The 25,456-nt window shown below is 51.6% G+C and overlaps 5 protein-coding genes across 7 annotated transcripts; 2 read left to right on the top strand and 3 right to left on the bottom strand.

Annotated features, from left to right (window-relative positions):
- Window positions 1–563: 563 nt before the first annotated feature.
- Window positions 564–3,584, bottom strand: THOC3 (THO complex subunit 3). Its single transcript, XM_010719069.4, has 6 exons — window positions 3,402–3,584; window positions 2,926–3,082; window positions 1,938–2,142; window positions 1,409–1,570; window positions 1,223–1,323; window positions 564–892 (listed from the first exon to the last, which is right to left on the bottom strand). The coding sequence occupies exons 1-6, from the start codon at window positions 3,582–3,584 to the stop codon at window positions 729–731; spliced, it is 972 nt and encodes a 323-aa protein (XP_010717371.2). The 3' UTR covers window positions 564–728.
- SIMC1 (SUMO interacting motifs containing 1) lies at window positions 3,566–10,158 on the top strand. 3 transcript variants are annotated; one of them, XM_085236535.1, is made up of 11 exons: window positions 3,608–3,761; window positions 4,099–4,155; window positions 4,366–5,094; window positions 5,327–5,547; window positions 5,938–6,007; window positions 6,440–6,585; window positions 6,934–7,113; window positions 7,610–7,738; window positions 8,699–8,855; window positions 8,935–9,019; window positions 9,712–10,158. In XM_085236535.1, the coding sequence occupies exons 2-11, from the start codon at window positions 4,144–4,146 to the stop codon at window positions 9,945–9,947; spliced, it is 1,965 nt and encodes a 654-aa protein (XP_085092661.1). In that variant the 5' UTR covers window positions 3,608–3,761; window positions 4,099–4,143; the 3' UTR covers window positions 9,948–10,158. The 3 variants fall into 3 exon arrangements, with proteins under 3 accessions (XP_085092662.1, XP_085092661.1, XP_085092660.1); XM_085236536.1 differs by lacking the exon at window positions 4,099–4,155 and having other exon boundaries at window positions 3,566–3,761; XM_085236534.1 differs by lacking the exon at window positions 4,099–4,155 and having other exon boundaries at window positions 3,612–3,761; window positions 9,727–10,158.
- A 1,704-nt stretch (window positions 10,159–11,862) lies between these two features.
- On the bottom strand, window positions 11,863–19,656 carry KIAA1191 (KIAA1191 ortholog). Its single transcript, XM_085236551.1, has 7 exons — window positions 19,479–19,656; window positions 19,207–19,397; window positions 18,198–18,324; window positions 16,468–16,592; window positions 14,436–14,542; window positions 14,021–14,160; window positions 11,863–13,665 (listed from the first exon to the last, which is right to left on the bottom strand). The coding sequence occupies exons 1-7, from the start codon at window positions 19,504–19,506 to the stop codon at window positions 13,457–13,459; spliced, it is 927 nt and encodes a 308-aa protein (XP_085092677.1). The 5' UTR covers window positions 19,507–19,656; the 3' UTR covers window positions 11,863–13,456.
- Window positions 19,657–19,829: 173 nt separating this feature from the next.
- ARL10 (ARF like GTPase 10) lies at window positions 19,830–23,071 on the top strand. Its single transcript, XM_003210355.5, has 4 exons — window positions 19,830–20,747; window positions 21,090–21,252; window positions 21,337–21,512; window positions 21,923–23,071. The coding sequence occupies exons 1-4, from the start codon at window positions 20,571–20,573 to the stop codon at window positions 22,097–22,099; spliced, it is 693 nt and encodes a 230-aa protein (XP_003210403.1). The 5' UTR covers window positions 19,830–20,570; the 3' UTR covers window positions 22,100–23,071.
- Window positions 23,072–23,310: 239 nt separating this feature from the next.
- Window positions 23,311–25,389, bottom strand: NOP16 (NOP16 nucleolar protein). Its single transcript, XM_085236554.1, has 5 exons — window positions 25,217–25,389; window positions 25,004–25,118; window positions 24,740–24,809; window positions 23,986–24,092; window positions 23,311–23,751 (listed from the first exon to the last, which is right to left on the bottom strand). Exons 1-5 carry the CDS (start codon window positions 25,321–25,323, stop codon window positions 23,608–23,610), a joined length of 543 nt encoding a protein of 180 aa, XP_085092680.1. The 5' UTR covers window positions 25,324–25,389; the 3' UTR covers window positions 23,311–23,607.
- Between the last annotated feature and the right edge of the window lie 67 nt (window positions 25,390–25,456).

The raw sequence follows: 25,456 nt of genomic DNA, 5'->3' as shown, positions 1-25,456 counted from the left end.
GGCCTCAACACGGACCCCTGCTAGTGGGGGGTCACCCACTGCCACACCGTGGTGGCAATGGAAGAGGCTGCTCAGCACCACGCTCCTTTCCCTGCTCATCTCCTGCTCTCACAGCAGCTCCAGGAACCTTCGTTATGGAAGAGGATTTATCAAAATTATAAAAACAACCACAAATACAAAAAAATGCCACAGCCGTGGTAACACCCTCCAGCTCACATGCCCCCACACCCTCCCCACGCTGCCCCTCTGATGCTCTGCACAGGAAAGGGACAGGCTATGCTCCAGGGCTGCCCTCACCACCGGGCTGTGGGGGAGGACGGAAGGGACAATCACATAGCTCATTGCTGCTGGGGAGCCTGCCGCTGGGGCTTCCACACTGCTGCCCTAGAGCAGCGTTCCCATCTCAGGAGGCCCCTTCAGCAGTCACATTCCATGATTTTCTTTGGCCGCTTGCCTTTGGAACAGACCTTCCATGCCGCAGGGATGAGGCAGCCCTGAGATGGTGCTGGGGCCCTGCTGGCAACCCCCATCCTCACCAGCACACAGCTGCTTTTTACAAATGCTTCTGAGAGCAGCACACATGGAGCTGAGACAAAGGTGACAGCAACGCCAAGCAGGTAAGGAGAGGACCGACATCCTTACTCCATCCTATGCTAACTAAGCTCTCTTCCATCCCCGAGGGTGGGGAAGTGTTGCGGCCCCTGGTGCCCTGCCCTGCTGCAGTTCCATTAGGAGTCATTGGGGAGCCCAAAGAGCTTGACAGTGCCTGCTTCTCGGCTGCTGTCGTATTTGCCATCTTTGTCGTCACAGGCGAAGGCCAGCAGAGGCCTCTTCGGGTGCCAGGCCACTGTGAAGGTAGGGGACTCACACTGCACCTCCCAGAGCTTCTCTCCTGCACAGAAAAGGGCCCACATCAGCCTGGAGAGCCACTGCAGGCTGACCTGTAGCACACAACAGAGCTAAACACCTGCCTCTTCCCTCCCACGCAGGGCAGAGGAGGAACAAACGCTGCTTCAGCGCCTTTTAATCTCCTGGTGACAAGGCATAGACATGACATGCATATCTACAGCAGTCTGATGAGGCAGAGGCTCCCCCTCTTGGTGCTCTGCTGCACACAGCCAAGCTCTTCGTAAGTAAACTGCCTCTTCCAGTGCCCTCCCAGCTACACCAGCACATCTCCATCAGATTCCCTCGTTAGCGCTCCCCAAAAGCAAACCATTACCTGTCTCCACCTCTGCAATGTCAATGAAGTGATCCTCTGATGCCGACGCCAGCATCTTCCCATCATGGCTAAAGCTCAGTGTTCGCACAGGCCAGTCAAGCCTGCAGCAGTAGAGCAAAGCAGACAGTGAGAGATCCCCCAGTCACTGGAGAGGGGAACAAATAGCTCCAGGACAGCACTACCTACCTGGAGAAGCACCTCACACACACCAGTTCATCCACATCCCAGAGGCTGACTAAAGCATCAGCACTGCCTGTGGCAAAGTACTTCCCCATGGGGTCGAACTTGATGCAGATGCAGTTTGAAGGATGGGCATTGATGGACTGGATGGGTTTCAGTTCTGGGTAGCTGTGGAGGTGAAGAGAGAGGGCAGGAAGCAGTGAGAGAAGCACAGGGCCTCTGTGCAAAGAGGGCAGGTGTGAGACATGCCGGGACCAGGTGTGAAACAAAACAGTGCAGGGTGACATTGTTGGAAACTTCAAGTGTTGAGTGAACAAGGAAAAGCATCACAATCACATACAGAGAGTCCAGCCCAGGTATGGGGCAACTTCCTTCCAGGTAAGCTTGCTCCCAACTTAGTGACTGGGAATCACTGGGATGTGGGACTCTGGTTCCCCAAAAGCAGCAGAGGGGTTTGCAATCTGCCTCAGCAAGCAACGATGCACCAGGGCAGCCAGCCTTGGTACCCTACCCACCAGCTGCCACAGGCACCCACCTGAGGATGTTGATGCAGCCATTCCCATTAGTGAGGAAGAACATGTTGTTATCGTTGTTCCAGGAGATCTCATTCACCTCAAACTTGAACTGTTCCTCTGCTTTGGAGCGATGCGTCTTTGCGTCAATGAAGGTGACAACATCATCCTTGTTCCCCACTGCAATGGTCTGTCCATCAGGGCTCCAACAGATGTTGATGTTCTCCCCTAGAGGGACAGAAAAGCAGCAGGTCCCATTTCCCCAGCAGTTTGCAAGAGCCACAGCGTGTCAAGCAGACAGGAGGCTTTCATTTCTGATTCGAGGCCACAGTCTGCTCCACTAACTCTGAATCACTCCCAGATGGGGAGAACTGCCAGGTCTGCAATTTAACACTGAAACTCTGCACTGAAAATTAAACTGAGAACTGTAGCTTCAAGCCAATAGGACTGCATCGCTATCCTTTCCATTTTAGACACAGCAACCACCAAGCAAGGTCATATCAAAAGACCCTCTTAACCCAGCGATCTCCAATATCCAGAAAATCCAACAGCCAACAGCACGTGCGTGTGAACGAGGGGAGGACCAATGCTACAGATATGCCACCTTACAACTCTATTCCCAACCCCAACAGTTGGAAGAAAGAAATTTCTTAGGCCAGAGATGGTAGCTGGGCTAATCAAACCATTAATGTGAATGGTTGCTTTATGAACCCATGTAAACTTGGACTTCTGCCACGTCTCTCTCTGCAAACACGCGTTCCCCAGTCTCCAGCCTTTTTGCCCACAGACTCCAGACAAGTTCCCATGGCTCTTCAACAGCCAGCAGCACAGCTCAGCAGTGCCTCCAGTCCTGACACCAGCATAAAGCAGCCCTCGTCCACGCTGCGCTCCTTACACCAGCTGAAGCTGGCTGAGTGCGACACAAAACTAAAAGCAGTACGCAAAGACCCCTCAACCACCAGAAGCAATGGAAGGGCTGTGTCACTGACCCCGGGAGAGGCAGGGACCCACCTTTGGTGTTGACGGTGGCGATGCACTTGGTGGTGCGGACATCCCAGATGCGGATGGTTTTGTCCCCGGACGCAGTGACAAAGAGGTCGGGGTTGCTGGGATGCCAGCAGAGCTGATCCACGCTGTCACCGTGGCCGCGGTAGTTGTTCTCTTTTACCTGGAGAAAGAAGAGAGCCGTGGCCCCACCCCTGGAGGTGCCCAAGGCCACGGATGGGGCCCCGGGCAGCTCGATCGAGGAGGTGGCGGCCAGCCTACGGCAGGGCTCGGGGGCTCTTAAGGGCCGTTCCAACGCAACCATTCCATCCCTCAGCGGTGCTGGCTGGTAGTCCCGCCCGGCACCCCGCTCCCATTTTCCTCTCTGCTCCCAGTTTCCCCGCCCGGTCCCAACTCCCAGCTCCCAGCCCCACCACACCCGCTCCTCGCCCGGCGCAGCCCGCAGCCCCGAGCGCAGCTCCCGGCCCGCTCCCGCCGCTCACCAGCCGGTCCTTCTCGAGCAGGAAGACGCTGGCGGTCTTATCGAAGGACCCGGACGCGAGGCGGCGGCCGCAGCAGCTCCAGGCCACGGAGTGAACCTTGGCGCCGTGCGCCGGGAACTCGCGGCTGCGCGTGTTGGCGCGGAACAGCTCCTGCATGGCCTGCACGTAGGGCGACAGCGCCATGCCCGCCCCGCCGCGCCGCCACCGCCCGCCCCGCCCCGCCGCCCTGACGCAGCTTCCGCCGGCGCGGCGCTGCTCTGCCCGCGGAGGGCGCCCGCGGCGGCGATGTCGGACGGCGTCGGCGTCGGCGTCGGCGATTCGGGCTCGGAGGGCGGCCGCTCTCCTCCGCCGCCCCCCGCGGTGAGTCTGCGGCCGGGCCCGCGGGCAGCGCTGCGGATCCGCCCTCTCCTCGAGCTTTTGCCGCGCGGAGTGCCGCTCTCCCGCCCCGTCCCTCGGGGCCGGAACCCCCGGCAGGCAGGCGGGCGGGCGGGCGGCAGAACGCGGGGCGGGGGGTTGCCGGGCGTCCGTCCGCCGCGGTTCCGAGGCAGTTGGTGCCTGGTAACGAGGGGACGCGGCGGACAGCGGCCCCGCGGAGCTCCCCCGGAGCGGGCATCGGGGCCGGGCTGCACGTGGCCCTCCCGAGGGAAGGCAGAAGGCCTCGGGCAAGAAAAATGGATTGAAGTTGGTTTTCTTGCAGATCTTTACGAAAGTTTCCGCGGTGTCCTAGCTGTGCTGCCGTGCGATGGATGTGAAGGTAGTGCTGGGCCCAGGGGAGGCTGGGGAGAGCAGAGAAGAGCGCGGGCCGGTCGTCAGCAAGGCACAGGGCTGCCCCAGCCCGTGGCCAGGCTCCCGCTTTCTCTGAGCGGAGATGCTTTCACCGGGCTGCTCTCCTGGGTGAGCAGGAGAGGACTGAGGCACCCAGCTGCTATCGTTGCTGACACCACTGATCCTTTCGTCCCCGCAGGAGATCATCGATCTCACCCAGGAGGACACAAACTCAGATCCATTGCCATGGAACTACATCCCCATCATTGACCTGACGAAGGAGGACACCTGCAGTCCTCCCCCTGCTGCAGACTGTACTGTCCAGGACCAGGTGTCTGCTTCTCCTGTCGTACACACGTCCCATCCCCAGCTTTGCTTCAGCACAAATCAAGAAGTGGAGACGAGTCCAGAGCTGATCCCTGTAGCACCATTACATGGCTACCCCCCACAGACAGGTACTGCCTCAGGGACGGTAGTAAAAGTGGAGAACAAGAGCAGCTTCTCTCCTGTCTCCAGCCACTGCATCTCCTCCTGCAGCCTAGAACCAAGCTGCAGCACCACCACATATAACACTGACTCGAGCTCCCTGGCCAGTACGCAGCTGGACCAAGTGCTGTTCTCACCCTCCCCCTCCATCCTGGACACCAATGGCAGCACGCGTGGCATAGAGGAGACTCCCACTACTTTCCAGCTAAGGAAGCTCCCCCCAAGACTGAGCCCCACTCCAACCAGCATCACTAAGAGCCCACGAAGGACCAAAGGGACTTTTCTGGAAGCAGGCGGCTCACAGGAAGCAATCCGACAAGTGACCTCAGGCAGGACTAAGGCTGACAGCATGGTCTGGCTAAACAAACTGCGCTATTTCAGGAGGAGCGGAGTCCAGCACTTCTTCTTTCATGGCGCAACATCTGACAGGGAAACACCACAGGTAAATGGCTTCAGAGTAACTACTGCACAGCCAGGTCCATTCAGAGCAGTTCTTGTGGCAGAGCATGGAGCACGGGCTGCCCCCTGTTCACTTCTCCTTTCAGGGGAAGCTTTGCCAGGCCATTGGGATCTCTGGTTATTGCAGTTCTCTTAATGGTGGGCCTCAAATCACAGCTAGGTTCCTCTGTACCACGGGGAGCCGGCTTTCACCCATTGCCCTGTCTTGCACACAGAGGAAACCTGAGCTCATCCCCAGCAGCAAGATGAGCATGGTACGCACCACCATGGAGGAGAACTTCCTGGAGGGAACCTTGCATTTCCTGAGTGACTTCATCTCCCGCCAGCACCGCCCTCCCAAAGAAGTCATCTCCCATCTGATCAGACAGATCCTGTTGAACTCTCACCAGGAGGAGATCCTCCAGAACACTTACACATTGCTGATGAAGATTCAAATGTATGTGTTCCCTTTGCCACCGTGCCCCGGGGCTGGCTAGGTGCCCAGTATAAGGGTTACCCTCTGTAGTCCTCACCAGAGAACAGAGAGTAAGTGTCCCTGTAATGCATGATGGTTCTCTGGCCTGCAGTAGGGGCTAGAGCAGCTCTCTGCTGTGCTGCAATCAGGTACAGTGTTACATGAGGCCACAGGTGTGCCAGTGCTGTTCATAGAGTACAGCCCATCAGGTGCTTCCAAAAATCTGACATGGTCAGGGAAGGAGAAAGGAAGAAGGCAGAGCTGAAAAGGGGACAGCAGCAAGCAGAAACGGGAGGTTTGGGGTGGGGGCTGCCTGACCTCAAGGCAGCCAGTGTGGCAGTTCAGCACAAATAGATGGTGCTGTCCTTGCAGGCTCCATCCAGCCAACATCACCACAGTAGGATGGGACTGGACGCTGCTGAAATACACCATGGAGAGCCAGGTACTCAGCACTGCATGTGTCACATTATGCAGGGATTACCCAGTACCTGGTGCTTGCCCCATAGCATCACCTGGCCTTGCTCTGCTGCATGACAGCACAGTCTAATGTGCAGTTCCATTACAGCTGAAGGCAGCAACTGTTTTTTATCTGTGGTACTCCTTAACTTGCTGTACAACTGCAGGCAGGTTGACAAATCTGAAGAAACCACAGCAGCAGACAAAAGCATTTTGAACTGGAGCAATACGTGAGAAGCCCAAGTCAAACAGCCCCAGCCGAGGCCCTGGGGCATTGCTGAAGCCATGCAGCCCCTCCTAGAGAACAGATGTGCTATTCCTCAGTCACATATATCACCCCATTCCCAAAAAGCCACATTCCCTGGTATTCTTTGCCCTGCAACTCCATCAGGCTCACACCATCTCTATCTGCCCTCAGGAGAGGCTCCCTGGACGACTCCTCTTCCTACAATATGTGGTGCAGACCTTGGAGGATGACTTCCAGCAGAACGTGAGGCTGCACCTGTTGCAGAAGTCAATAAGCAAGAAAGTGCTTTCCTGTGATACATGCTTCAACAATGTCAAGTAAGGGATGCGTCCTCCTTTCCTGTACTCAAATTAGCTGCAGAGAGGCAGGAGCTTATGGAACATTTGTTGAGACTCAAGTTCAGACTTTTCAAGAAGCAAGCTTGAAAAAGTGTAGGGGCTAGCTATAAAGAAAAGGAGCACATTTATGACCATAAACAACCACAAACAATACAAGGGCATTATCAGCCACAAGCATACTTTTTTTTAAAAAAAAAAAAAAAAAAAGAAGGTGGTCCAATCAAGACATATCCTTCTTCCTCAGGGTCTTTCTTCAAGCTCTAAGTGGAGCTAGAGGTCAGAACACAGCAAAGCCAGACCCATCTAACATTCCTGTGTCTGTCCCAGGGAGGTGGTTGAATGGTTGATTGCAGTAGTGACAGGAGCCAGATTCTTCCAGCTGCAGGAGCAGACGCAAGAAATGACACACTCGTCAGCACAAGCAGGAGCTGAATGTAGCTCATCTGCAGCACAGCCAGCCAGCCCTGCCCAAGCACAGCTGACTCCACCAACGTTCTTCGCCCAGAAGTAAGTCCCACAAATCCTGGTTCCCCGCTGATGATAATATGGGGTCCAAGTCAGAGAAAGTCCATCCTCTGTCTTATCAAGGAAGCCAGGTTGTACCTGTGGTCAGCTTTCCTGGCATTTTCCTCTAGGGCAAGTAAAGACTTGGGGAGCAAGAGACTTCCTTGCCTAGCAGGAAGCTGGTTCACTGAGTGCCTTCCTCTTAAATGAGGCCAGAGCTCTCAGCCCATAGCCCAGGCAGCCCCATGCTGCTCCACTAACACTCAGTACACCCAGTAAGACCTCCCTAATGTCTATGTGGGAAATGGCTCTGCTTCCAAGAGCATCAGATTTAATGTACTCTAAGAGACAACGTAGGGCTTTGTAGGAAGCAAACCAAACGTAACCTGCTACATTCCTTGATGACCCTAAGGCACAAGGCTGAACTAGCCACCTCCAGCATTTAACTGTGCAAACCAATGGGTATTCTTTCATGCTGTTGGCTCTTTTTCTAACCTAGGGCAACGCTCCTCCTCCAGCGGATGTTGTCCTTTGCAGTGGAAGTGGACAGATCTCCCAACCGCAGCTCCTGTAAGATCGCAGATCTAATATTCCCATTTTTACTGAATATTCCCACAAGGAGCCAAAGGTGAGAAATGTGCAAAGCAGCATCTCCTTTCTGGGCAATAGTCTTACTCCCTGTTTCTGGACGCATTAAGAAGTATAGAGCATAGAATGACAGACTTGCTTTTGATCCAGCCAGCATGAACACAGCTGTAGGACTGAGAGATCCCATCAGTATTACCAGCTGATCCCCAGGCACTATCCCAGGCCAGTGTGATGCTGAGAAAACTGGTTCTCATCACAGAACTGCAAAGAGGGACTAAAAAGCAGTAATCCACATCAGCACAGTCAAGTACTAGCAAACACATCACCAATTCCCAATTCCCAGGGGCCAACGAGAACTACAGAAATACTCAAAATACACTTCCTACAGCACTACCTAGATGTGTTTTTGTTTGCATTGGTAAGAAGCATAGTATCTAAAGATAACACACAGGGCCTGACTGGCTCTAACATAGACATGAGACTACTAGACCCCCAACTGTTCCAAACTTGTGTTTGCCAATCCCAGCAAGCAGCCTTTTCAGATTTTTTTAGCAAAACTCACTCTGAGCACACACTAGTCTAATCAAGTCCAACTCTAACCAAGCTATCACTCATTGCAGGACAGTTCTTGTAGATCACTGGCAGGTGATCCCACTTTACATTTGCTTGGCTATGCTCCCTGTGAGTCAGCAGGAATGGATAATTTCTGCATAGGATGCTGGGCAGGGTCAGGTGAAGCAGCTAAGCTTGTTTCACAGACCACACCAACCTCAATTTGCAGCAGGTCAGATCTAAGGATTGCAAACATGCCCATAGTTGAGCTGCATAACAAAGGTTTCTGCCATATTGGTAGGTTTGCTTGAACTGTACTGCAAGGCAGACACTTCTGTCACCCCACCCTTGCACCAGATCAGCATCAGCAGGAGACCAGGAACACAATGAAGTAGTTGTTGCTTGTCAGGCTGTGCTGTCTCCACCAGAGTAAGTCTTTGTCTTGCAGGGAAGCCCTCTTAAACACCATGGAGAGCAACCTGCTGCGCTGCAAACTGCTAGAGATGATGTTCCAGCACAGTTGTGATGCGCCCACAAGCTTGCCCTTGTCTCTGTCCAAGATCCTCTATTTTCTAGGCCACTCCTCTGTGCTGCTGCAATACCAGGTATTCAGCCATCTTTCTCCTTTCTGTGGCATCTCCTGAGAAAACCACTCCTAAAACCAAATACCATCTATTGTCATAGGATGAAGTAGCTACATGGCAAAAATGGGATGAGCTGCTGCAGTACTTGAGCTTGCTGCTGCTGAGTTACCAAAATGTAATAGCAGGTAAGTAGCCTGATCTGGTCTTAATAAACACGGTCTCATGCAGTGGCTGAAACAGAACAGTCCAAGGAATACTTCATCTCATCACTCTTGAGCTCACAGCCACAGTCTTAGAAAGATAACATGCTTCCATTCTTGCTGATAACTATTCTCTGCATTCAGAGCAAAGAAATGATAACGCATCATGCAGAGCACACAACACATTTAGCTGCTGAGAAATAGCCTACATCCTACAGCATCAACCTCAGCACTGCAAAGCTGGCAGCAGAGTACAGCTAAGTTGCACGCACACTTTTTAGAACAGGGTAGGGCAAGTAAAAATTACCAAAAAATTCCTAAAAGTCTCTTGCCAACTTCTGCTTTATGAGGGTTAAGGCTCTCATAGATAAATGCAGAGAAACCCATGATCACACATCTAGAGCATTAAGCTCAATGAATTCTTCCAGGGTCCACTGGTCCAGTCTGGTAACACTGGAAGAGAGGATCTATATAGCCCTGCTCCCTCAAGGTTTCTCAGGCACTCTGTGTGCAGACTGAGCAGGAGGAATCAGTGCAAAGCTGAAGTATCAAGGATAGCCATGAAAGACTTTGCATAATTCCCCGCTGTTCTTCACCACAGCACAGTGCTGCCTAAGGGATTCTGCAGTCTGACCCTTAGCAGGTCAGACGACCCTTGTGTTACCTCCCCCCAACAGCAATTCCTCTTGCAGAGCACTTACGGAGCTCACTCAGTGAGCGGGTGGACTTGATCATTAAGAAAGCCAAGCCCAAACTCCAAGATGATGATGACATCAGCCAGCTGGACATCCAACTGAAGATAAAGGACTTCCTTAGCCGAATGCAGCAGATCCTGGAGAAGCCCTTCCCTGTGCAGATCAAGGAGAAAGTGAGCATGCTCAAAAAACTGTTTCTCATTGTCGCTGCTAACTGATGGAGCCAACCACTGTGGCAGAAAGGAAAGCTATGAATTCAAAGACGTGTCTCATACTGCAGATTCCCACGTCATCTGTCCTGTTGCATGTCCTGTCTGGAAAAAAAATCCTGGTTTGTAATTCTCAGAATTTCCTTTCAAACTTGTCTCATCCTACAGTTTTACAAAGCACTTTGTGTATCTTTAAAAAAATAAATTATTTCTGTATTCATTGGCTCTTCCATCTTGGTGTCCTGCCCAAAAGACTCAAAGCTCTGCTGCTGTACCTTGGAATGGCATTAGACTAAAGCAGCCATAAAGTGATGGTAGTTTGCACAGCAAGCACAATGCCAAGATAGTTGTTCAATACTCAGGAGAAGTTGATAGTCTTCTCAAAAACACGGGTGTGGGATACAGAGAGAAGAGTCACAGTGCCAAGATCTCCAAGTCACACTTGTCAGTCCTCAAGGAATGTTCCAAATCAAATACATGTGTGACTTCAAGCAAGGTTCAAGCAAGATACCTCAGCCACATCAAGAGATGGGACTGGACAAGCAGCACCCGTTAGAAGGGCTGCACATCTAGAATGCACTGAAGTATCTGCAGCACAGTCAAGTACATACAATCAAGAAGATGAGTACCAAATACAAATCCAATGCCACCAACTGAAATATGAGTCAGCTGAGGTCAGAGAGCAGTTGGTACTTTCATAGAAGGTCCTGAGTTCATCAGTAACAGATGTTGATGTCCCTGCAAATGGGAGTAAGACTTCTGTATCTGCCCATCACCCTTTGATCTGTCCCTCTGCTTGGCAAACCTTGGCAGCTCAGCCATTTTGCAATGCATACTCCAGAGAGCAGGATTAAGACCCTTAAGAGAGCAGAGTGCAGGAGAACAGAGCTGCAGTGGTAGCTAGGAACGCAGCAGTCCTGAAAGGAGCATTGAATACACTGTAGATTTGGTGCTGGCTATGCAGCCAGGCATCTAGCAGAAGCCTGGCCTCAGCCTAGAACTTCACAAGTTAGAGCCAGCCATGACCTCTGGCTCTTTAGGAAGACTGTCTCCACACACCAGATGTGATCCATTCTACATCTCCCTTTAATCCAGAGGTATGCCATCCAGGGAGAGGTGAAGCTGTGTTTGAAGAATTTCCAGCAGTGCAAATGCCAAACGTTCCTTGCTACAGGGAAGCTGTTTCTCCTGCTTGATGTACTCAATTTTGATTTATTTTTTAGTTCTTATGTTCCACTAGAAAAGATTTCTGCCATCAGGCTGGTACAGAAGTTGCTTTCCAGAAGGACCAGTTACAGATACTTCTTTCTGATACACTGGTGAGATCCAGGACAAAAATTCAAGCAACATATGTAAAGAAGAATATTACACAAAGAGAACACCCTTTAACCACAGCTTTTGCAATGAAACAGTGAGATTAGTCTGCACAACCAAGACCTACAGCAACAGACTATCCAGGTGTTCAAAGTAGTGTTCCTCTACTTTCAGCTCTGCAAACATTCAAAGAAAAACATTACATCAGTATTCAGCCCAGTCATCTCTAGTCCAGAAGAGATGTATGCTCTACGTGCCACAGCAGCACCCAAACCAAACAAAGGCAAAGGAAATGGACACAACCGAGAGCTGGGTAACTCTGGGCAAGTACAAACATCATAATCATCTGAATAGCTCAAGAAATACTAAGGTTTCATGCTGTTTCATCAGCAAAAAAGACAAAAACAGGACTGAATCTGGTCTTAAACCTAGCCCTCCAGTCAAAAAGGAGATTTAAAGAGCAAGTACTTTACCACAGTGCGTGTTACTACAGCCATACAGGGCTGAGCTTTGACCCCACATTTGTAGGCCAGTAGCAAGCAGCCTCGTAGATACTGCACAGCCTCAGATTTCTTCCATACGTGCATTACCAATGCTAATAACAAAGACCTCATTTCACAAGGATTTTATTTTCTTGTAATAAACAAAAAAATCATACATATTAAAGACGTGACACATACAATAAATTAATGTCAAATAAGAGATCGATTCCCAAGGTGCAAATGACTGGTGACAATAACTGCTCGGTTGAGTGGGAGATTTTCAATATCTGGCAGTGTTGTTGAAGCTTATGATGAAGCAGAGCCACAAAATACAATTCTTCAGAGGGTGCAGCAGATGGCCAAGTGAGCCAATCCTGCCTCACCCTCATGGATGGATGGATGGCTGAGCAGGCAGACACTCCAGAGCACAACTGTTACCTTAAGTCAACTCCGTGAGAAGTCCTCGTAACAGAAGAGCTTCAAATGAGGGTGCCACTCTCAGCACTACAGAAAGCCTGCTTCTGGCTGAGGGAACTCTGCAACACAATCATGATGTCAAGAAAGAGGATGTCTGGTTGCCACAGGACAGGTAACGATCACACAGCAACGCTGCCTACAGTGCACAAGGGGACTGGATGGTAGCTAGGAGGTCCTTCCACTATTCATCGAAGTGTTAACTGTCTGCAGTAACTGGCTTTGACTTGGCCAAAAAACTACATATCACTGTACTACTGAGTGAAGGAATTCTTGATCTTTCACTTTGCCTTCTGCCAGCCCTGCAAAATCTATTTAATGCTGGTGAAACAAAAAAAAAAAGCTGTATTTGAGAAGTGCCACTGATGTCTAATACACTTCTATACACGGTTCACACAAGATACTAGAAAAAAAAACAAACAATCAAGCCAGAGTGCCACAACTACTGTATGTCTGTTGTCTATGACAGGCCAGGACAGCGTTGTTTTACACACAGGAAAGATCATATGGCTCAAGCCACACCAACTCTGGTCATTCCCACCATTTTTAGAGAAACCTGAAGACTTGAAAGTAATAAGGAAGAATTGTTTCTCTTCCAAGTCCTGTTGCATTCTGCTCCCTGCCTTTCTAATAAGAGCATCTTAGAGCAGATAGTGCTCCACTCTTCTGAAATTAAACCAGGAACAAGAGCAGACCAGGTGAACTATGAGGTGACAACAGAAGTGAGCTGCATATTTAAAGCAGATCTAGCATGTGGCCAGAATAGCTTTCCTCCTGGCATTTAATGGTCCAGTTTTCAGTTCTTGCTTGTTTTCACCATTTTCTGTTGTTTTGTGTAAACGTCAGACAGAACCATGGTCCTCTTCAGGGTACTTCAGCACTGAGCATGACAAGACAGACTACAGGCAGACAAGCCAGCCTATTGCACACTACATGCAGTCCTCTCCCAGAAAAATCAGTTCAAGGTTTTACTGCAGCGCAGTGCACTGGGAAGCACACCTCCTAGTGCTGCATAGCACACAGGACTAGTGTAGTACAGCAGAGAAGATGATTTAGATTGGTTTAGTATGAGTGCAAGAGTTCTTCCCAAGACCAATTCGGGTCTGAATTTAGGACAGTCACAGTTGTTTCCTTTTCTGAGATGGAGAGCTGGAAAGGAGATATTCCTATTTTACTGCAGCAAAATGGGTCAGGAAAGTAGAGCTTAAGATACCCTGTAGCCCACTAAAGACACAAGAACCACTCTTCCTAGAATCCAGTTGGAGTGAGCACATTCAGATCCCGAGGTTTGATATTATGGGAATGTGAAGATTGTTTCCTCCCTTCTGTGACTGGAATGTCCATTTTGGGTGGTTTGAAGGTGACTGGATCCTCTGTCATTCTAGTAGCCTGAGCACGCATCAACTCCATTGGGGATGGCTTCTGAGCACCCTTGTAAGATTGGATGGTAAAGCCTCCTGATGAAAAAAAATCACAATTAAGAGCTACAAAAACTAGCTATGTCATTTTTCTACTCCCACCAGTACAGAGCATTGCACCACTGACAGCCAGACCTGCTGGAAGTCTACACAGTGCCAAACAGCCTCATGTCATCTAAAATCTAGTCCAAGTCAAGGAGTGACACTTCCAGTTCTGGTTCCACCACGCAGCCAAGAAAGCAGAAGAGCAAAAAAGCTGTCACCTTCACACTCCACTTTTGGCACAGGTCCTGATATGAATAGCACACATTCCCAAGGTGAAAAGAAATAGCTAGCAGTTTCGCTCTGTAACAATTCTCCCCTAGCTCTTGCAGGGTGACTTCAGAGGACATACCTGGATCATTGGTGGATTTCTGGATGGCTTTGGGTCCAAAAAAACTCCACCTTTCAGATGGCAACCTGTCCCCACCAGCTTCCATGGCAACAAAGTCTGGGGCAGTGATAGAAGCGGAGGATCCCTGACTAAACCAACCCCTAGGGGAACAAAAAAATCATTGAGATATAAAGAGAATAAATACTTCAGGTAGCATCAGTGTGCCAGGAAATTTATATGTAGTTAACCAGGAGCGTGTTAAACAGATTTGCTACCAACCAGGATGAAGATAGGCATGTTTAATTTCCATAAGCTTTCAATACATTCAGTGATAATACACAGCAATTCCAGGAATTTCACCGCTTAGACAGTCCCTCACTCCCACATCAACAGCCTGCAGGAAAGCAGAGGAAGTGATCTGACAGAAACAGTGTACCTGCTTTTATGCCTGGGAGAGGAGTGGGGAGTGCTGCTTGGAGTGGACTGAGCAGAAGATGTTTGTTTGTCATCTTTTGTCATTTCTCCGCTCTGCATTTTTAGTTTCTGTTAGGAAAGGCAAGAGAAACACAAGCAACAGATCTTAAGTACAAGGCATAAGGAACAGAGGTAGTTTTACTGTCAAAACTGAGATTAAATGTTCTCACCTCAAGCTACACACAGTATTACAATACTTGCACATACCCATTAAGCTTCCTTCCAAGTCACATACAAGCATTTCAGAAGTCCTCTATGCTCAAGACATACTCCAAGCTATAGTAAGATAACATAACTCACTCTGCAGTTCAGAGTCTTATCAACAGCAGCACATTGCTTCAACACCAGCGTTTGCAGGAAGATGCTTACACTGCAGCAGAGCTAGCTTACCAGGCACAGAACTGCTGGCTACAGGGTGACAACAAGTCTCAGTGCCACAGCAGCCATTTGTCTAGAGCAAGAGCTTTCAGTCCCATGAGCTCTGTAATGAAGGGGAGACCAGCCCTTCTATAGAAATCTAGGAGAATCAGACCCTGAGAAGTGACCCACAAAAAAAGATGAAAGCACTGCTCTTAGAACACCAAGTTGAGCTGCATTTAAAAAGTATGTTCAGTTAAAAAAAAATAATAATAATGAAATGGGTGCACATGAGCCAGGCTATTACGACTCATTCAGATGGTACAAACTGAACCTCAGAGAAGTCACTTGAAGGGCAGTTATATTTCAAACACTGACGACACAGGCACCTTCCCTGAACATTTCCTGCAGCCATCCAGGCCATGCTAACGCAATTAACTAACTGTTACTGAAACTTTGACCTTGCAGGAGTACGCTTGGATGGCTCACTGCTGAACTCCAACTGCATGATTCCTGTGGGTAACTGAGCTCACCAAAAACACAGTAATTGGACACCTCCATCTTATTTCCAGTTAGAATCAAGTTCAATTTCATTTTCCAGTTTCCACACTAGAAATGCAAGGTTTACAAGTGCTCTAGTTCTGGCTTGTTTCAAGAAATAGGCAACCTAAATAGAACAGCACTTATTTTGAAACTTTTCAGTGGTACTGCAAAATTAGTTCAGCCTGAAGTCAAATAAGTTCAGAACTCCAACAACACTGTCCAAGCACACAGGGAACTCCTGGATTCATTACAAGAGTCAAATGAGGCTTGGCATCACTCAAGCACCAGTGAACAGAACTTTAAGTTCAGATCCTTCACTGCTTAACCACTACAAACGTGTGATGAAGTACTTAAGTACTTTGCATCTTAAACACTGCAGGAAAGTAGCAGAGGAAGAGATGAAGGTAGTTCTAGACTAAGAAAATAAACTTCAACCTGGAAGCTATGAATAGGACCTTTAAAATTCTCAAAACAAGCACATTAATTTTAGGTGTCAAAGGCCTTCTCTGCTCTGCCCTGCCCACACATTAGTGGTGCTCAGCACAGTAAGCCCTGGGAGTGCTTCACACATTTAACAAACAGCTATGCTCTAAATTACATTTTCATAGAAGAAAAATGCTTCGGATAACTTCAAGTTACTCTTTCTGTTAAAAAGATCTCTTCCAGTTCTTAAACAGAATCATAACAGAGACCAGTGCTCGATGTGAAAATCTGCCCTCAAAGCCCAGAAGGCATTTCTGTAAGCTATCCCTAGAGAGACAACACTAAGACAAAACAGTTCACTGAACTACTGCAGGGCACCATTAAAAGGTACAGCAAGAAACTGGATTCTGTACAGAGATGCCACCAACTGGAAAACAGTGATAATCTGATGTTACTGTAGAATACTGCAGTTTCCAGAAAAGTTCCAAAACTATACAGGCTAACGCTAACTTCAAGATTCCACAGGTTAATCTCCCTATACAATAAACTAGAAGCTTCCAGAGTAAGCAATTTAAGCACAGCTCTAGCAACACACTCCAAAAGTGACGTCACAGCCAGATGCTGAGCTAGTACGCAACCTACAGAAACAGCCAAAGCAAAAGAAGTCTTACGTGGACCGCCTCAGCCACTCGGTGGTACTTCGTCTCCTCTGCAGTGAGGCCTTTGTGGGGGGTGTAGCCAGCATCTCTCAACCCTGCCTGCTGCTCAAAGCGCTGGATGCTCTCCTGAGTCTGCTCTGGAATCAACAAGAGCACATGTTCACAGAGAAGAACCCCACTGACAGTTGTAGCAAACAAGGACAACTGAAGTGACCAAGAGACAGACACTTCATCATGTGTATCTGTATATCACAGAATCACCGAGGTTGGAAAAGACCTTCAAGATCATCCAGTCCAACCATCCACCTATCAATCCTATCCGGAGTATACTGGAAAATTATTCTGAGTCAGAGGGCTAAGTGACTCAGATAAGCAGTGATCTGTCCCAAATCAGAGGATGTATTACAAAATGCATCATCAGTAATTAAACTCACCTAGTCCAACAAGCTGCGTCACTGCTAATTACAACATCCTCAATTTAGGAGACCCCAATAAGACCAATATTTTAAGTACCCTCCTAGATTTTTGGGGTTTTTTTCCCCAAAGAAAAAAGCCACATCTTCTGAAATACTGCCCACACTGATCTGACACAGACTTGGAGAACAGGTGGTAAAGATTCCCACAGCAATTCTACATGAGGTGAAACAAGCTACTTCAGCCAAGCACAGTCAGCAGCCAGCATGCTGACACAGCTTCAGCTCTTGAAAAACGAGCACTTTTTTTTGCTACCAGCATTGGAAATTTACTCACTAAAATATCTAAAAACAAAGTTGCTGGAAAATGCTTAAAGTCTTTAAAAAAAAAAAGAGTTCCATGTTAAAGTTACTTGCAGTGCACTGTGATGAGAAATCTAGAGTCTACTTGCCTATTTATTTACAATTCATTAACAGCTTGGCGTTCCTAACTTCTTACTGCACAGGAATATTTTTAGGCTATTATGCTTTTATCTAGGTTAGCCCTGTGCCACTGGACTAGAAGCTGTTTTCCAGCAGAAAGTCCCTATTCCTGGACATTATTTTCTAATACCTGTCAGTTAATTTTAAGCCAAGACAGAAACAAGTGCAAGTGTAAGCCTATTTCAAAATGCTGATCTAAACGTGTCTAGGAGCCTTTCAAAGCACTGATAATAGGAAAAAAAAATTAATCCCAGATGTTAAGAGAGGCAGCAGGCACAGGCAATACGTGATTAATTTCCCTTGCTGCAAATGAGACTGTACTCTCTGTAAACACAACTGACCCAGTTAGATCTTAAACCTTTATGATTTATAAGGTTTGTTTTTAAAACATTACTGCTAGCAAGACACCTGCTGCTATCACCAGAAATGCCATCAAGCACTCCATTAGCTCAGTGTGTTCAACTGTCCACAGCACTTCAGTTAGTTGCAGAGCTCTACACATCAGCTGAAAAGAGCAAGTTAATAAGTAAACATACAGAAGCAGCAGCACCAGGCTGCAGCATAATGTGGTGTGGACTGCAGCACCCTATCAGCATTGCACATTCCCTGCACTCCCCCTCATCACCCAGCTTACAGCACCTGGCAAGACAGAGGCTATAAACAGGGCCTATTCTTTAATTTCTTGCTTCCTTCTAGTGTTCTCTACAAACCTCCCACACTTTAAGGTCAGAGCAGTATGAATCCACAAACCACCCAGGAGCTCTGGCAGTTACCTCGAGGCACTGACAGACCATTCATGTGCCCACATCCCATTAGTCACCACAGCACAGAACAGCGAGCTCTTACTTGTAATGAGAGAGTTCATGATGATATGAGTGGCCTTGGCCTTCACCACAGGTACCTTATTCACACTTTCGGTGGAAGATGAAGGAGTTATGACAGGTGCATTCATGTTAGCATCCCCCTCTTCAATCTGTGCAAAAGAAGCAGGGCATTTTAGATCAGGAACTATCACAGCTCTTTGTCATGATGCATCACTAAGTGCTTAAATGAAACACCAGGGAGAACCGCTAGCCTACAGGAAAAGTCCACAAGCTGTTCTAGCCTTAGCCCAGGAACGCATAAAGCCTGAATATTATTCTTAGCAGCAAACAAGTGATTGTAACCCAACATGTAAGAACACACTGAGCTCAGAGCCAGCAATTTGCTACATTTAGTACAAAGCAGTTCAACAGAAAAGAAACAAGAACGTATCTATTTCCATCCACATAACTGCAAATTGGACTGCAAGGTCAGCTGGGCAAGAGCACTGTTCACAGACAGCATGAAAGCACCTGTATGTACACAGCAGTCACACACACTGCTGTCTGATGGTCAGCTTTTATTTTCTCCTCATTTCTTATTCTTTCACTTTCTTACTGAAAGGATCCAAAGCCGCACTGCTGACAGCGAGATGCCAGCAATGAAGCAGACAGCGAATGCCAGAAAACGAGGAGCCTGCTGGCACAGACTGCCTCCTCCTAACACAGGGGTTACTGTTCCCTGACCACAGCATTTGCTTTTTGTGCCAAACCACAGCTACTGGGCTTCTTCCACAAGAAAGACTGTAAAACAAAGCGTAAAGTAGAGGTTAAGCTCAACGGAATGCAAGGTTATTCTACTTCTGCTCAAACGCATTCCAAATCCTCTAAATGTAAGCGCTAGCCCTGCACTCGAAGCATCCCCAAAGTCATTTGCTCTGGTTTAATTACATCTGGTTAGAGCCCGAAGCGTGTTTCGGTCACAAGCTCCCCCGAACGCACGGCCGCCCAGCCGGAGCGCGGAGCCGCTCGCAGCCGTGCCGGGCAGCGCGTACCTTGGCGAGCTCCTGGTACTTGCGCTCGGGGATGACGGGCTGCTTCCACAGCACGTTTGCGCACAAGTCGGCGGGCGGCGGCGTCATGGGCGCCGTGTCCTCCAGGGCGTCGTCGTAGCTGAAGGCCCTCCGCGGCACGCCCAGCGGCAGCGACATCCTGCCGGGCAGCGCCCCGCCGCGCCGCTCCAGCGCTGCGAACAGAGAGGCCGGCAGCGCTCAGCTCGGCGCCCGAGCCCGACCCGGGCCGCCGCGCAGCGCGGATTGGGCCTTACCGGGGGCGTCCGGCTGCCGGGCGCTCATGGCGGCGGCGCTGCGGTCCGCGGCGAGGCGGGACCGGCGGGACTAGCGGGCCGGCGCGGCGGGAGGCGCGGGGCGGACCGGTGGCGCCATGTCACGGCACGGGAACGAGCGACCACCTCCGCCCGAGGGGACCCGTGAGTGGGGCCGCACCCCCCCCGGGAGAGCGTTTATAGGCGGCCGGTCTCGCGAGATTCAACTGTGCGCGCGGGGCATGCCGGGAGATGTAGTCCGTGCAGATGGGCGCGAGAAGGGGACGAGGCGCATCGGCTCTGCACAGCCATAGAGTCATAGAGTGGTCTGAGTTGAAAAGGACTACAATGATGAACCAGTTTCAACCCCCCTGCTATGTGCAGGGTTGCCACCCACCAGATCAGGCTGCCCAGAGCCACATCCAGCCTGGCCTTCAATGCTTTCAGGGATAGGGCATCCACAGCCTCCTAGGCAACCTGACCTCGCATTCGAGGCTGCGTGGCCTGGGGCAGCCCCAGCTGGGTGTAAAGGAGTTATAGGTTTGTCCTCCCACGGACATCATGGCCACCACAGCCCTGTCCTCCACCGCTATACGAGCCCTGTCCGCTATACGAGCCTCCCTGTCCGGGGAGGCTCCGGACCCCACTGCCTGCCTCCCTCTTTCCATAGAATCACAGAATTGCTGGGCTGGAGGGGACCTCAAAACCCACCTGGCCCCAACCCTGCCGTATGCTGGCTGCCCCCCACCGGATGAGGCTGTGCAGGGCCCCATCCCACCTGGCCCTGAGCATCTCCAGCTGCTCCAGTAGCGAATTTCTTCCTAAAGTCTCACCTAAGCCTCTTTTAGTTCAATGCTATTCCCCTTTGTCCTATTACTGTGACCATTACACCGTGTAAAAAGGTCAGTTCCTCTTCCCCTCCTGCTTATAAGCTCCCTTAAAGGACCTACCAACCCTCCCCCTTCCTCTCCCCCTCTCTCTCCACCCCCCGCGGTCGGAGCGGCCCCTTTAAGCGCGGCGGTGACGCCGGGGGCGGGCACATCTGGCCATACATCTGGCTGCCTCGTACGCTGCCAGTGCCGGTACCGGTACCGCATGGCTCCGACCGGCGTCCTGCGTAACCTGACGCTGGTCCTGGGAGCCGCCGTGGTGGTGCTCGGCTCCCTGCTCTTCATCGCCTGGAAGCTCTACTTCCGCGGCACCGAGCCCGCGGGCACCTGGGACGGCTGGGAGCTGCGGGAGCTGCAGGAGCGAGACCCGGCTGGTAGCACGGTAAGGGGATCCAACCCGCCATTCCTTGGCCCGGGGGCACAGCGGCGGGGCTGTCCTTCGCTGGGATCCCCATTGGGAAGGGGAAGGGCACGGGGTGGGGGCTCATTCCCCGTGGTGCTGAAGCTGCTAGATCTGAAGTCTCCGCCCAGAGCCCACACAGCTGGAGAAGGGGGTTTGGGGTGGGGGTATCAATGGGACCCCCCAAGCCCTTCCTGTGGAGCAAGGGGGCTCGGTGTTTGGAACCCCCCGGTTTGGAAAAGGACGTGTGGGGTCTGGGGGCCGGCGGGACCCTTTGCTTCAGTCCGGCTCCCAAGCAGCCCCGCTCTGTCCTGCTGCCCGCAGGCGGTGTGGAAGCAGGTGCTGGTGCTGGGGCTGGACGGCGCAGGGAAGAGCAGCGTCCTGCACTACATCTGCAGCCAGAAGGCCAGGACGCGCATCCCGCCCACACTGGGCTTCAATTCTGCCCAGCTGCACGTCGGGGGGCTGGAGATGGACCTGCTGGAGGGTAAGGCAGGCCCCTCTTTCCCCGTGGGGATGCAGCAGACCCACATTCCCCCACGCCGGCACTGACGCTGCCCATCTCCCACAGTGGGCGGCAGCTACAACCTGCGGGCTTATTGGCCGCTCTACCTGAGCGATGCCCACGTGCTGGTGTTCGTGGTGGACTCGGTGGACAGGTCACGCCTGCTGACCGCACGCCAGGAGCTGCACACGCTGCTGGCTGAGGAGCCCCGGCTGCCGCTGGTTGTGCTGGCCAACAAACAGGTAGGTGCCTCCCAGCGCTGACTGCAGCCAAACCAACCCTCCCGAGGGCCTCAAGGGCAAATCCTTATGACCCAAATCCCCCGGCTTTTGCAAAACCTGTGCTCTCAGTCCCCACATCCTCCAGACATTATCACAAGTGTGGGCGCTGCTCCTCTTGCCCCATCAAATAAGTTTCAAGAGTGCAGCACGCAGAAACTCAAAGGGGAAATCCACTGCCCAGGCAGACGGCCAAGTGCATGCCTGCTGCTGTTTCCCATTCGGTTCCGCTGCAAGAGCAAGCAATCCCTGCTAGGGCTGCATGGCCGGACGAGTTCTTGCCAGCCGGCAACCGGATCGGCAGACACTGCTGCTCCCCACCCATGGGCTTGTGGTCACACCACCCTCCTCAGCCACCTCCTCTCTGCCCACAGGATAAGAGCGATGCCCTAAGCACGGAAGAGCTGCGGGAGGAGCTGGCCCTGCACTTGCTCAGTGGGCAGCGGGAGCTCTTCCTCCTGCCCACCAGTGCGACCTGGGCTAGTCTGAGCACAGCCACCAGCGTCCTGCACTTGAAGAGCCTGCTGGTCACCCTGCTGTCCCAGCCCTGAGCAGACGGGCTCCCACTGGGATGGAGGGAGCTGCTGGAGCTGGGACTGCATCCTGCAATGTTTGGGGTTGGGCTGACACATGGCTGCACGCAGGATGCGAGCAGCGGACTCTGCTCTCTGCCACAGGGAGAGGGCAGATGCGTCCCCCAGTTCAGAGCAGCAACAGCACAGGGCAGAGCCCTGCACCTTACACGGCAGCCCCACAGAATACTGAACCCAGCTTGCTGTCTGGATGGAAGCCCATAAGGTGGGCAGGAGATGCAGAGCAGTGTGAAGCCATAAGGAAGCTCTTGGAAAGCTGAAGCAATCCCTTCCCCTGCCATTATGGCAGTAGGGTCTGGATTCATAATGCCCCTGCCCCCCCACAGGGCACCCTGGAGCTGATGTGGCTGATGCAGCCCCCTCCCTGCTCACACAGGAAGAGATGAGCCCACAGTGCTTACCCAGGATCTAGGGGAAGAAACAGCCCCTCTGCCTGCAGCAGAGTTCTCAGCTTTCCTGCAGATGAAGACCACGTGGGCGCTCCTTCCTGACAAACATGCCAAGCCACGTGATGCCGCCCTGCAGCCCAGGCTGGTCTGATGCACAGCCATAGGCAGGAGCCCCTCACCTGAGCTGAGCACAGCTCTCCCTTCTCCAAGCAGGGGGAGTATTTTAAGTATTTAAAAGCCTGTTGAGCAGAGATGAAAGCAGGTACCTGGCACCCTGCTCTGCTTCCCCTGCTTCATCCTGAACAGGGGATATGAGTGTGCTGTTTGCTCTGCTGCCTGTTCCATCCTCGTCTCAGGAACTGCAGAAAGTCCTGTCTGCAGGAGAAAAGGCTGCTGCATTAGGACAAAGGGCTGGGCCCTTGGAAACTGACAGGGGAAACCGGGGAGCATGTGGGGTAAGGAAATACATGCCAGCTGGTCTCTGCTGTGAAACCTTTTATACAATTGCTCCTTACTCTTATGAATAAATGAGGTTGATGAATTGGCTCTGTTCTCTGGCTCCTTGCAGTAAAGGGGCCATCAGCCCAGGCTCACTGAACTGAGGGCAAAGAATTTGCTTTGGGGGAAGCAGCTCCTGCTGCTTACAAGGAAATCAGCAAGGGCACTGCCTACCCCTGCAGTCCCCAGCCCTACCTACAGAAGGTAATGCATATCTGCTGTCTGTGTACTACATGTCAGTGCCAGGAGTTCTAATAGGAATGGAAGCCTACAGGCAAAACATTCCCACCAACATGAAGCATAATTTATTTTAACAAGGTGGAAAAAGCACTGGCTCACACTCAGAAAAGAGGGAGTGGCATGGCACATTCAGTCTGCATGCCACAAGCCTCAGTCAAGAATCTTTCATGCCTGGTTATAACTCTGTTTAATGAAGGTCCTTCCTCCATCACCAGAAGCTTTGCACAGCTCAGCCTACCCAGAAGCCACAGCCGATAAGTGACAATCACCTGCCTGTGGTTCAGAAAAGGTAGCACCAAGTCTGTGCTTGCAGGCAAACCAGAGGACAAAAAGGGACAGTCACTGCACATCCATCTTCTCCTGCTTGAGTGATGCAACAAAATCCTTGTACTCCTCAGGATAGAAATTTTTGTACACGCCGATCTTCCTCTTGATCTGTTTGGGAGTGTCCTGGTAGTAGTTCTTTTCATCACGAGCCATTTCCTGTGACAAAGCCGAGAATACCTCAGAGGAACAGCAGACACAGATCTGCACAGCCACGCTCCAGGCAGGCTGCAGCCAGTGCCTGCCAGGATCCGGCTGAGGTTCAAAGCACTATTTCCCCTGAGAAATCAGCTGACCACAAACCAAGATCCAAGGCAGGGATGTGTGGCAACTCCCATCATGCAGAAGAGCCAGAAGCGAGCTGTTCCTTGCTTTGAGGCACCCAGTGCTTACCTTGTAGTTCTCCCCATGGTTCTGTATCATGTACCGCACATAGTCAATGAGGTCTCTTGAGAGCGTATTTGACTTCTTCTCAGGAAGACTGGCCTCAAATTCCATCTCTAGGCAGAAAGTAGAGGCACCGTGATGCAGGCAGGCAGGGGAGGGAGGGAAGCAGCACCTCCCAGAGTTGAGCTTCTGCGGCACAGCTCTGTGCCTGCATGCTGCACTGCTGCCCAGCACAACCGAGCAGGAAAATGAATGAGACAATGAGGAAAATGAACGAATACTGCAGGCATGCAGCCCTGCAGCTCACACTGTGAGGAAGGAGCTGCTGCTGCCCCTGCTGCGGTGTCTGACTGTGCACAGCTGCTAAAGCACTGCTGTCACTGCTGTTGTACTCAGAGTAGGGCAGCCACAGGTTCTTGTCCCACTGGTGTGGGACATCATTGAGTTTGGACTCAGAGTGATAAGAAGCCCACTGGGGCAGCAGGTGGAAAAAGGCAGCACAGAAGAGAAAGGAAACTCACGGGACAGGACAGGCTGGGAAGAAGAGCTGTTTTTGTTCCAGTTCAGCTCCAGCCTGGCTGGGAACCTTCTGTGCACACTCACAAGCCTTAAAACAATTGCATCAAGGTTTGTACGAGAACTAACAGCTTTCCCTGCCTGAGCCCCTCACAGCTGCAAGCAAAGACCGAACACCTCCGGGATCCCAATGCGCTGACAGCAGCACAGCAGGACGCCGCTGGCAGCACAGCGCAGCACTGACCGCTCAGGACGTAGGGCTTCCGCACCAGCGTCTTCTCCTGCTCCTGTCCATCACTCTCCGTCTCCATCCTCTGCATTGAGATAAAAAGCACCTCGAGAAAAGTGTGTTTGGAGAGGGCTGCCAACACGTTACTTCTGCAGGCCTAAACGGCCCACGGACCGGGACATCTCCCACATCTTAAATAAAGCTTTTTTTCCCTTTTTCCCCCATTCAGCTCAGCCCACAGACACGCGCCCACGACCGGCCCGTCCCGCCCGCGCTCACCTGCAGCCGCCTCTTGGCGATGGGGACGGCCTTGTTGGGGTCCCCGGCCAGGCCCATCTCGGCCAGGTTCTGCGCCACTGACTTGGTCGCGTCCCACGCATGGCGGATATGTGAGCTGCACGGGGATAGGCACGGCTCAGGGGCTGCGATCACCGCTCCGCGCGGTGCGTGCGCGCCCCCCGGACCCGCGCAGCCCGCGCCCCCGGCCCTCACCACTCAATGCGCGGCGCGGCCTTGCGCCTGGCGTTGCGGTACAGCCGCTTGCGGTTGAGGCCGTAAGCGAACTTCTGCCGCCGGTTCTTCCCCTTGGCCTTCGGCATGGCTGCCCCACGCCGCCCTCGGACCGCACCGCTGGGCCGGACTGCGCCGCGAGGCACCACGGGAAGCGGAGTCCCGCGTGTGGGAACCGCCGCGGTGCCGGCCCCATCGCGAACTACAGCTCCCGGCACACCC

This window comes from Meleagris gallopavo, chromosome 15 (genome assembly GCF_905368555.1).
Source record: "Meleagris gallopavo chromosome 15, MGAL_WU_HG_1.1, whole genome shotgun sequence".
In the NCBI taxonomy this organism is placed as follows: Eukaryota; Metazoa; Chordata; class Aves; order Galliformes; family Phasianidae; genus Meleagris; species Meleagris gallopavo.
Note: the sequence above shows the minus strand (reverse complement) of the source record. Positions and strands in the feature narration are given on the sequence as shown.